Consider the following 12,678-nt stretch of genomic DNA (forward strand, 5'->3'; position numbering starts at 1 on the left):
GCAAAACTCGTACTGTATACTGTACTTCAGCCCATACAGATATGTCAGTGACATCTTTTCATATAAATGTGTGTTGTATACATATTTATCTTTAACGTCATATGTGAGCAACGTCTTTTAAAAGACGTTTTTTGGACATGCACATTTGTTTCTGCTATATTTAAATGGCATTGCATGTTTTCTTATTGTGCAAATAAACCTTTCTCAAAGTATTTCCATTTGTTTTTTTAACATTTCTTGTCGCAAGCCATTTTTCAGAACATATTTAACAAATGCTTCAAAAAAAGTGATGGAGACATATCCTCAGCATAAATTACACCTATGAAATGAATCCAATATTTGTGCACTAAGAACTCTTAAGGGGTGAAATCAAAAATACAAACAAATTATGCACTATGAGTTGTTACAATTAGTTACACCGTGGCTAGATAAGGTAATGTAATTTAATATGCCAATTGCTTTAGTGATTATTCATCCTGTTCGGTTTTTTCATCTTAAGGCTGTTATATAATATAGTGTTTTATAGTATTGGCTTAAAAGCCGCAGGGATAAGGAACTGGGCTCCGGTTTGTTTTTTCCTCGTCCCGGTGATCGGGGCATCTGTAAGTTTAATGTGCGTTAGCATGTCGGATGTTTCCATTTACATAACATTACAACAGCGGCACAACGCCGACGCAGTCCTCGTCTCATACACAACTGTCTCTCCGTTGCTGTTGTAACATTCAAATTCAAATTAGCTTTATTGGCATGAATGTATAGCAACAATATTGCCAAAGCTATATATAAAGTACAATATAGGCTTCGCCCTCTAAGGTTATCGCTATTGGGTTAGAGGCGAAGCAGGATGAGTCAACGCCTCACTAGCCCATACGGTACCACCACGCACAACTCACCTGCCCAGAGCCATAATGAGCCACCCAGTCGCCCGCCTCCCATGGCGCGCAATCGGTGCTCGCGCACGGCCGAGGGCTGACCCATGCATAAGTCTGGAAACTGGGTGGGGGGCCCCGCAGCTGTACAGACGCTGGTGGGGTCATGACAGCAACCCATCAGCTGCACACAAGGCAGGGCCACATAAGCAACAGCTGCTCCCCCCACACTGTCCCAAGGGAGTGGGCGCACCGCACACTCACAAGGAGAATCACTCAGCCAAAACACTCAGTACTGAATGAGTCAGAGAGAAAAGGGAGACATCCCGCAGGTAGAAATGGACGAAAGAGCATGGGGACGACCAGGAGGCCGCCGTGCAGATGTCGTCCACTGTCATCCCACCGTGCAACGCCACTGAGGAGTGCGCTCTGGCAGACACGTAAGCCTGGTAAATAGCATTGCACAGCCAGTGAGACAGGCGCTGTGCCGACAGGGGAAGTCCCTTGGGCCACTCCCTGTAGTGCACAAACACACGCTGCGAACCCACATAACACGGCCGTGTGCACCACATAACAGGACAGCGCTCGCACCGTGCAGAGGACCCATGGGGGGGAGGAAAAAAACCCGAGAGGGTGATGACCCGCGACCGAAAGGAGCTTGTTATGCTTTTAGGCATGAACGCCTGGTCAGGGCGTAGAACAGCCAAGCTGCCGTCGCCCTGAATCTTGAGACACGACAGAGCCACAGAGAGGGCAACCAGATTGCTGACCCTCTTGGCCGATGTCAGAGCCAGGTGTAAGGTGACCTTAGCCGAAAGGAATCTCAGGTCCGCTTTCTCCAAAGGCTCAAACGGGGCTTGGGTTAAGGCGCGTAAAACCAGCACCAAATCCCACTGTGGGGCAACAGGCCGAGTGACCGGCCTGCGCCTCCGCACCCCCCTAAGGAAATGCTTCACCAGGGGGTAGGAGAACACAGTCCTGTCCCCGAAGCCCTCGTAACAGGACGAAATGGCGGCAGTGTAGGTTTTAACCGTACTGAACGCCAGCCCCCTGTCCATGAGCAACTGGAGGAACGAAAGCACCGCCGGCAGCAGACAGGCGAAAGCTGACCACTTAGAGGAGTAAGAGGACTGAGTGGAGGTGGCCCTCGACCCCTGGATGGTGTGAACCACCTCCCGGGAGAGACCTAAGCCCTCCAGGTGTCGCCTCTCAACGGCCAGACCCAGAGAGGTTGGCCGAGGAGTGGGTAACTCCTGATCGCACCCCCTGCCTGAGAGAGAGCGTCCCCCCTCCAGGGGAGTTTGCACGGCTGCCCCGCCAGCAACCACTGGAGACAGGGAAACCAGGACGCGCTGGTGCGCTCTGGGGCAACCAGAGTCACCGCCAAGGTTGAAAACTGCAGATCTGGTCACCAGATCTGGATGGAGGCGCCACTCATCTGGGCGAGGGCCCTTCGCCAGGGATGTATTCTGCTCTGATGGAGGGGCAGCCGCCTGGCCAGACCCAACGGCTGCGCTGAGCGCACCCCGCCCTGGCGGTTTATGTAGGCCGCCGTGGCCCTGTAGTCGGTGAGGACCAGCACGTCCATCACCTTCCACACCGTGAGGAGCTTTTGAGGCCCAGAAGCCTCATGACCAACAGAGCTGCCACCGCCGCTCAAGGGACAACACGGCAGAGCAGCTCCACAAGAGCATCCACCCTCTCCTGAGAGAGCCACACTCTCCTGAGAGAGCCACACTCTCCGGAGAGAGGAGTCCAGTACCACGCCAAGGTAGGTGAGTCTCTGGGAGGGGAGAGGGGTTCCAGTTCACCGCAAAGCCCAGGTAAGACAGGTGTGTGACTAGCTGGGCCGTCTGCACCACCGCTTCGTCCCGGTGCGGCGCCAGCAGGTCATCCAGATATGACGATGACATGATCACGGTAACGTAACGTTACATTTACTGCATTTAGCCAACGTGCTACATCATTAGCTCGTCTGCTGCTTTTCAGTAACGAAGGTTATGATATGGTAACCCTAGTTCTATTAGCACAGGCGGAGCCCTCTACTGGACTCTATTGGTACTACCTCTCCTCCTATCACACGCACATACTCGCCCACTGAAATTTTGCATACTGTAAGTAGCCGACCAATTGGACATCGCTACTGTACGTGTGTACCGTATAAATAGCGGTGTCCTCACTGCTCAGCATCCAACCAAGCCTTCAGCAGACGGCAGTGGAGCAGCAGGGCTCCATCGTAGAGGGCTCCGCCTGTGCTAATAGAACTAGGGTTACCATTTCGTAACCTTCATTCTATCTCACACAGGCTCCGCCCTCTACTGGACTCTATGGGTACAGTGGGTGGAGCCCGATGACTGTCCGCCCAGCCGCGACAAGCCATAGCTCACCTCACCGACACGATTGGCCACAGGTCACCAGCCACAGGCCCTAAGATGCCTCTATCCTAAGCGATGGGGCAGTGGGCCACCCCTCAGAAACGTCACTAGACCGCTAGGGGTTTGGCATGACCAAGAGGGATCTGATCCAGCCAGATCCAACACCTGAACTGTCCTGACCCCTTACAGGGACATCACAGTCAGCGTAAAAATGTTTTCTCCGACAACCGGAAGTCTATGGTAGACACCAGTCTCCTTCTTCACAGATCCTGAGTCGCACCTGCAAGCACAGATCCTGAGAAGGAGCCCGACACATCCAAGAGGTAAAAACGCACAAATGGACATGGTGAAGACCACGATGCCGTTGTGCAAATCTCCTCGACGCTCACCCCGTTGAAGAGGGCCGTTGACACAGCCACACCCCGTGTGGATTGAGTCCGGACCACCGAGGGTGGGTCTTTTCCCGCCTGCACGTAGGCCTGTGAGATACAGTCACAAAGCCATCCGGCTATTCGCTTCTTGGATAGAGCTTTACCGATCGCACCGTCACCAAAGCAAACAAGCAGTTGATCAGTGCGTCGAATGGTGGCTGTGCGCTTCATATAATGTTAGGGCATGCACAGGACACAGCAGATGCAGCCTCGCCTCCCTAGGCCCAGGGTGGGGCGGAGGGTGGAAGGCATCCAAATGTATGGTCCTCGACCTGATTGAGCTTCTTATATTCTTAGGAACAAAGGAGGGGTTCGGTCTTAACACTGCTGCACTGTGGTCACCATGAAGCAGCATGCAGCTGGGATGAACTGACAGGGCGCACAGCTCACTCACCCTCTTGGCAGAGGTGAGAGCCAGTAACAAGGCTGTCTTGAGAGATAGCATCTTCAAGGAGGACTGTTCCAGGGGCTCGTAGGGGTTTGACCTCAGAGCCTTTAGTACCAGTGGCAGGTCCCACTGGGGTGCGGAGACACGAAGCACCGGTCGTTGTCTCCTCACACCCTGCAGAAAACGCTTCACGAGGGGGTGGGTGAAGACAGGTCTGTCGCCAAACCCCTCATGACAAGATGATTTTAGGCCCTGTAAAAAGGAAAGGATGGATCCCACTGAGCAGGTTATGGGATCCATTTCCTTCTCAATGCACCAGCGCTGAAAGCCCAGCCACTTAGCTTTGTAGCAGGAAGTGGTGGAGCTTGCCCTCGCTGCCTGGATGGTATGTACCACCACTGCGGACAGCCCAGCCTGTCTCAACCTCTCCCTTTCAGGAGCCAAACCTGGAGAGGTTGGCCGAGCACCGGCAGCGTGCCTATGGTGCCTGACTTCTATGACAGAGCCCCCCAGACCTGAGGCACAGGCCAGGGCTCCGTCACTGCCAGCTGCGTCACCTCTGTGTACCACCCCACTGATCTGCGGCTGGGGGCTACCAGGAAGACTGACAACAACCCTTCCTGTCTCACCCTCTCCAGCAGGGGGGGGATGAGATGGAGTGGGGGGAAAGCATACAGCAGCCCTTTTGGCCGTGGCGCGTGTGCAAACGCGTCCACGCCCAAAGGCGGGCTGTCCTGTGGTAGGATCGAGAACCAAAGTGGGTAGTGGGTGTTATGCCATCTGGCAAACAGGTCCACCTGCGCCGTCCCGAAGCGAGACCAGATCTGCTGTATTATATCGGGGTGCAGTCTCCACTCGCTCTGTGGGGGGACCGCCCCTCGATATGAGGTCGGCCCACCTGTTCTCCGAGCCTGGGACATGAAGGGCCTTCAGAGACAGCAAGTGTGCTGCAGCCCACGTCCATAGGTCCTCTGCTAACATCAACAGAGCTGTGGATGAGGTCAATGAGGTCGTCTAAGTAGAAAAAGACCCTCATGCCCTGATCGCGCAATGGTAGCAGTGCGGCGTCTACGCACTTGCTGAATGTGCGTGTTGCCAGTGAGTAGCCAAAGGGGAGTCTGGTGTATTCGTACGCCACCCCCTGGAAGGCAAAATGCAGAAACTTCCTGTGTTTCCGGGCCACCTTGTCATGAAAGTAGGCGTCTTTCAGGTCTATGGTCGTCAACCAATCGCCGGGCTGCACTAGCTCTAGCAGTTTCCTGAGTGTCAGCATGCAGAACGGTTTCCGTGCAATATGCTGGTTCAGGTAACGGTGATCCAGGATGGGTCTGAAGCCTCCAGTCTTCTTGGGGACCAGGAAGTACGTGGAGTAAAGACCCTTGTACATGTCATGGGTTGGAACGACAGAGATAGCCTGTTTCTGAAGGAGCTGTTGAATCTCTGTGGCCAGGAAGTCCACCTCCTCCTGAGAGGACAGGTTGACTTCCTTGGTGCCCTGGAAAGATGGTGGGATATGGCAAAATTGTAGGGAGTAACCCCGCCTCAATGTGCCATCCATCCAGTCTGTTGGCTTGCAGCAGCGTCTCCATTCCGTGTGGAAATGAGTCAGGGGACGCGCTGTTAGCTGAGGAGCGTTGTGGATGAAACGCTGGAAAGCTTCCTCGGCCCTCACCGCCACCAAACCCTCCATAAATGGGAGTTTGGCCCAAGGGGGGCCGCAATCGAAAGGGCCAAACCGGCCGGTCACTCCGTTGATGTCATTGCCTGCGACAGTGTTGGCGTCTACGGTGTTGGCGTCTACGGTGACGTGTTCACTATCGGCAGAACTGTTGTGAGGAGCAGTGACGAGCCGGGGAGCTCTCCTCTCCACAGCTGTTGGCCACTGTGGGAGAGATAGTGTCCCCTCTGCAGCCAAACGGCGCAGCGAGCCGCTCGCAGAGGCAACGAGCGATCTTCTCTGCCTCGCTATGACGGGAGAGGCGTGGCTAGTGGCAGCGTCTCTCCGGCAATAGCGGGCTAGGCTGCTGCTACCACGGTTACTCCGTGATGCGCTGCGACCTCTCGTTGGAGCAGTTGTCGGCAGCGTAGCATGTATGTCTGTGTGGCACAGACATACACACTTGAATCAGATAGCTGCATTGTGCCGGCTGGGATCAGATAGCTGCATTGTGCCACTTCTACAGCAAGAGCAGAAGCGGAGTGTGTCGCAGCTCAGGCGGCGTAGCGAGCATTGTGGATGCCCAGGTCTCACCACCGTCTCGTTAGGCCTTAGCCGGGAGAGAGAGCGGTGTGGGCCACGGGGAAAGCCGTTAGCTTAGCGTCGGTGAATGCGCTGTGTTGAATTGGCGTGTTCAGCACAACACTTTGCTGGGAAGGGGTTGGTGGGGAGGAATTAGCTCTTTGAGGAATGTAGGTTGTTTTCAAAACATTTGGTACATTCACACCATTGTCACAAGCATCTCTGGGGTAGTCCCTGCCGAGGCATTCAAACAGAAGCGATGTCGTGCCTTTGCCCGTCGTGCCCCGGCGATCAGACCGGGGCACGACGGGCAAAGGCAAGCTTCAAGGAGCGGCAACTCCATCAAGTTCAGTGGGCGGTTCGCCGTCTGTCTGAAGAAAAAAGGATGCTGAGCAGTGAGGACACCGCTATTTATAAGGTACGCACGTACAGTAGCGACGTCCAATTGGTCGGCTACTTACAGTATGCAAAATTTCAGTGGGCGAGTACGTGCGTGTGATAGGAGGAGAGGTAGTACCAATAGAGTCCAGTAGAGGGCGGAGCCTGTGTGAGATAGAACTATCTTTACTATCTGTGAATCTGTCTCCAGAGGCTCAGCAATGTCAGCACAGCTACATGTATTGGATGATAATGAAACGGTTAGTGAGCTGGACTGAATATTATAATGCCATTGTGTGACACTTTATAACAGTTAGACCGCAGTAAGTAACTTTACTGTAACTAGTGATAGTGGATGGCTCTTCCTTTGGGTTGTTGTGGTCGTTTTGTTGCAGCGACTGAGAGAAGCTGTGTACCTGAGTAACGTTATTGGTAAAACCTATAGACTGTATATAAAAACCACAAAAACATGCGGCTCCTGGCCGCATCACTATAGGCTAACGTTAGTAAACAAATTGCTCCCCTTTTCTTTTTTACCGTTACATCCTCTCTGCAGGCTAAATCAACAGTGACACACAGGATAGTAACACGGGTCGCATTAGTTGGTGAAGTAATATAGAAAGCTAACATTATATAACTTTGCACCGGATAACATTAGCAACTGCTCGGCGTTAGCCGGCGAGCTAACGTGACTTTCTCTGTGTTTCTCCAGCTTTACTAATGCTCACTTTGTTCTTACTCGACATCATCTGAACCTGTTTGGTCTGCACATAAACCTTTATTGTTGTTTTGTATCCTTACATGGAGCCTGTGTTTTGCTGTGAGCCGGTTGTTTTAAAGTGTTTGTGGACTGCATGTCATTAGCTGCCGTGTTGTCGCTGTAGTACGAGAGAGGCTCGGGAGCGCGCACAGGGCTGAATCCGACCCGGAGACCTCACATTCAAAGCAGAATAGTGGCTGATGCAAGCAACGGAGAAAACAGGCATGTGCTTCATTTCTAAGTGAGTTTTGAGCCCATTGACAATAAGGCAACGAAAATTTGATTAATTTCATTGAAAAACTTATATATAGTCCCTTTAAGACCTTGGTAAACGAAATTTAAAAATTTGTGCGTTTTTAAATTGCCTTCTTACAGGAACTTCACTCAACTTGTATCACTCTGAAGCTCAAATTACTTTTTACTGTCGTGAATCACCTGCAAATGCATTCTTTTTATATTTTCTTCATCTAACCTTAAACTTGGCCAGAGCGTCAAAAAGTCGTCAGTTATTTCTAATTGACTGTATCAGGACAAGGAAAGACTCACATCTTTGTTGGTGACATCTGCTTGTACCAGAGTTCCATTTAGGCAGGGCTCCACGTAATGCAATTCCTCATTGTACTGAAAGAATACAAAAGGAGCAATTAACATAATCATTTTCAATCACTTTAATTGTGCTGTATATACTGTATAGAAATGTTTAATCTAAGTGTAAAGATGCTAGAAACTTCCCTCATCTTGATGAAAAGCACACACACACACACACACACACACACGCACACGCACACTCTGCACACAATGTATCCAGTGCCTGCCATTCTGTGATAATACTCACTGTTTAATGCATATTATAGAATTACACTTCAAAGTCCAGAAAAGAGAATGTGTGTTCCTCCAAAGCCAGCAATTTTGCATGAAATAAAAGACAGAAACCACAGATGCATATGCACAAAACTCTCATGATATTGACTTTTTCTCTGACTGCAGATGTTTTAGATAAAATTCATAACAACTTTTACACAACTGCATGTCTTCTTTGGGAGAACTTCCTTCATGTCTATAGAAAGTAACACAGTAAAAGTAGCACAAACACAAAGAAGAAAGACACATCCCTTTAAAGAGTGTTTGGGGGAAACAGTATGTTTCTTCCTGATTGCCTAAATCCTCTTTTTCTTTATTTTTCAAAAGAATAATTTTCAAAATAACATGATTAGGATATCAAATGATAATGAAGACTTTGTTCTGTAGAGAAAGAGAATGGAGGCTGGCAAAGTGACTAGCTACATTTTGATGAAAAATAGCATCAGACACACACATGTGCAAGTACATGGTCATGCACACACGCACATACTCATGGAGTTTCATCAGACTGAGATGCGATAACAATGGTTTGGGTGCCTGAGGCAGGATCCAATCACAACTGTCCTTTTTGCAATTCAAATCTTCATTCAGCAGACTGCTAATTGGTTGTGAGCGTGACAGGAGGGAAAGCTGATTCGTTCCAGTGTTTCCTCTGATCTGAGGAGTAGAGGATGTGGGCCTGTGCATTTGTTTGTGTGTGTGTGTGTGTGTGTGTGTGTGTGTGTGTGTGTGTGTGTGTGTATGTCTACAATACATAGAGGTTTATGTACCTCCCTAACAGCTGTGTGCACATCTGCGTGGACTTACAGCGATGATGTTAAAAAAGTCATCGTCTCCAAGAGTGTCCAGAATGGAGGAGACAGTCTGCCTGGCGATGGTGAGCCTGAGGCCTTTCATGCTGCCACTTACATCCACCAGGATGACCACGTCCTTTGGAGAGGTGGCAGCCTGGATGTACCACTTCCGGTTACGACAGTCAAACGCTATGACCCCGTGTTCATCTGGTTTCCACTTGATCCCTTAAAGAGACAGAGTCAGCATCACAAGTCAGACAAACAATGAATGCAATCATGCTAGAGAGTAATTTGTACAAAAGGAAAACAAACTGTTATGACAAAATGTGGCCAGGAAATCTGTTCTTTGAGCCCTAATGGCTTTCTGCCAAAGCACACTGCCTTTTCTGTCACAACAGATTTTTTCCAAAACATCCATCATCTGCCTTTTAAAACTACCTGCACCTACACTATGCAAGTTGAGATGCAGTACACCCCCACATTACAAAATCACATATTTTCTCACTTACTTCTAGTGGTATCTGGCCATGCAGATAGACTTGAGATTTCTGCTGCCACCTCATTGGAGGTGAATGTAGTGCTCAGTGCCTTGAAATTACACTGATAGCAACATCCCTTTCTAGAAACTGTTCCCATGTCCAGATTTCACAGAATAATCCTGATAACACACTGTTTTCAAAGGGACCATTTCATTCTAATTTTGGTGAACTTTAAGGAAAAGAATTTGAATGAATTTAGAGTTTTCATGCAGCAGTGACATTGGATGTCACAAAAACTTTGATAGAGCTGCACACAATATGTATGTCAGATGTAGACTTGAGTGTGAAATTAAAAGGCATAATTAGAAACACTCATATGCAGGTTCAAGAGGTTAAAAGATGAAAAAAAAAAATAAGAAAGAGAAGAAGCCATTCCATTGATATTCCCATAATAGTATTCACCCATTTCATTCAATAGACTACTTTACTTATTTATGCTGTTTCTATTCTTATTCATTCCACTTCACCTGAAAATGTTCATTTTATCCATCTTCTTCACCCGCTATCTAATCTCTACAAACTCTCTCCCTTGTCTCTCTTTACCCCCCTCTCTCTTCTTCTATCTACTCCCCCCCTCCTATCTTTCACCCTGCTAGCCTCCAGTCTCTAGCTGTCACTGAAGATGCCTACACACCCCTTGTTCGGCTTTGGGAAGACAGCGACTTAATTACAAACACACACACACACACACACACACGGCTTCTACCTGACACACATCCACCCTCACAAACAAACACACACACTTACCTGGGTACTGCCTGAAAAAGCCTTTGGCACTGCCAAAGTACTGCCATATGAGCGATGGGTCTCTCTCAAAGTTATCCACAAACACTTTATTCAAGGCCTCAGACCAGTATACTCCATTGACAATTGCAGAGTCTAAGGATTGAAGAGAAAAAGGAGGAGAGACAAAGACAAGCATGGAGAGGAAAGAAAAACACAATTTAAGTGAAATGGTTATCATTGTTTTATTGTCCAGGAGGTTGGAACTGGCATTCTCTAGTGCCTGCTCAATCACTCATATTGTACACTGCACCTCCACAGTTCACTATCAGGACCTCTTCATTACAAAGAGAGACTGTGGATGTGTAAGCAGAAATAGATGAAAGTAGAGAAAAAGAATTAGAGATAAAAGAGAATGGGAATATGAGAGACAGTTGACCATTCTGCCCTATAAAGGCAAAACGTAGTAACTACAAATTTGATCAAAATTTAGTTAACCTAACCTAAGCTGACTTTGTAAAGGCTGTTTTACTATATAAAAATGTGATTCCATAGAATAATAATTTCTGTGAAAACTCTGCTGTGTAGTTTCCGCATTGCGGCTTCAGCAAATGCACTGTGGCTTAGTAGTAAATAATATCCTGGTGCCCATTGTTATACTTAAAGCACTCTCTGCCACAGATAGCCATTCAATTAGACAGCTAAAGCAGATGAGGAACATCGAGGCTCTATGATGGCTAGACTGAACTAAAAGTACATTTCTCTGTTGATTTTTCACTTTGTTATTGCATACAACGTAACGAGGCAGCAGCTACATCCAATCATGATGGAGAACATAAAAAAACACATAACTCCTGCTAAAGCCAACTTGCTTGGCAGATCTCAGTAGCTGCCATCTCAGCTTTTGACTCCAGTGGAACACACACAATTTGGTGTATTTAACGTTAAGCTACCTTTAAATCACAATGTTAAATGCATTATATTAAAAAAGTTCATTTATTATATTGATTTCAATATAAATATAATATAGTAGACAGACACCTAGCAAAACAGAAATACTACTATTACATTACAAGCAACTTTACCACAATAAAGTTTATTTTCTTAAATAAACTAGTTAAAAATAATTGCTTGTAGATGTTTAGTAAAGATTATTAAAAGTACCATGCAAGTTCTATTGTAATTATTTTGTGGGTAAAATAATCAGCCTAAAAAGATATGAAATTAAGCATTGTAAACTTTGTATATTTTAAACAGTTTCACTGTTTCTGCAGTTACTGCTCTGTGCCTTTGTAGGGCAGTATAAACATGTGCCCATGTGTAACAGACTGTATGTGCCTCTGCAAGCATGTGCATCTACACAATATTTGCTATAGCTTTTGCTTATAATTTTATCCAAACTGACTGATTATATGGCGGGGCATATCCAATCATTGAAGCTTCTTTTCAATTTAAAGGCTGAGAGAGTCATGAATGTAACTGGTTAGCGACCAGACAGCCAAGCTTATTACAGCTGCTTTCTTCCACAGTTTTGATTGGTTCAGAACCAGGCTGGGGAAGATAGAAGCAGAAAAGGATGAAGTGCAGACAGACACAATCACACCGAAAGACACATACACAAAAGCCTTTAGAGAGAGATTTAAAAAAAATAGAGAGTCAGGAAGGCAGACAGAAAGGCAGTCAGAAAATTACTGGGAGAGAGTCAGACAGACAAGTACCTAATGGACAGAGAGAAAGAAAAGCATATAACAGATTTCCCATCATCTCCTATGCTGGCAGCATTGTTCTGCTGTCAACAGTCATGCCAATAAGCCATGATTGAATTAGTCTTCTGGAAGCTAGCACACTAAAGCCCTCCCTTGATAGTAAACACCCATCCACCTCTATGGAGTGGAGTGGAGTGGAGAATGGATTTGATCCAGGCCCCATTTACACAACAATACAGTCACTTCTGGTGCAGTTTGAGTGTCTATTACAATCTGAGCTCGCCATGATGAGGCAGAGAGTACGGGCTCTACTTTCTCCCTAAGCTGTCATTTAAATTCATCTCAACTAATGCACTCTTTAATTCAATCTGATCAAAGGAGCTCCCATGATTCCATATATTCAGACATGCACGTGTTCCCAGATTAAAAAGTCGAACTGTGTAGGTTTCCCACTGCAGCAGTCAGAGCGATCTGAGCTGAAATCAACTTCACTTCATTAGGTTACTTATGATGATTAGGGAGGGGGGATTTTAATGAGAGGAGTGAGGAAGCATGAGTAAGAACAGGAGAGGAGTGAGAGGTAACGAGTGTATGTGTGTATGAGTGCTCATGTGA

The 12,678-nt window shown here is 47.6% G+C and overlaps 1 protein-coding gene across 2 annotated transcripts in view; it reads right to left on the reverse strand.

The window, feature by feature from the left end:
- cacna2d3a (calcium channel, voltage-dependent, alpha 2/delta subunit 3a) overlaps positions 1-12,678 on the reverse strand; it is a 131,444-nt gene that overhangs the window by 64,565 nt on the left and 54,201 nt on the right. For both annotated transcript variants that reach the window (XM_038723463.1, XM_038723464.1), the window contains exons 6-8: positions 10,382-10,513; positions 9,109-9,320; positions 7,987-8,061 (exon numbers count right to left, since the gene is read on the reverse strand). In XM_038723463.1, the coding sequence (XP_038579391.1) occupies positions 7,987-8,061; positions 9,109-9,320; positions 10,382-10,513 (419 nt within the window). The remainder of the gene's footprint in view (positions 1-7,986; positions 8,062-9,108; positions 9,321-10,381; positions 10,514-12,678) is intronic.

The sequence above is a fragment of the Micropterus salmoides genome, unplaced genomic scaffold, assembly GCF_014851395.1.
Source record: "Micropterus salmoides isolate LMB-PRFRI ecotype aquatic unplaced genomic scaffold, ASM1485139v1 Ms_hic_scaffold_16, whole genome shotgun sequence".
Classification (NCBI taxonomy): Eukaryota; Metazoa; Chordata; class Actinopteri; order Centrarchiformes; family Centrarchidae; genus Micropterus; species Micropterus salmoides.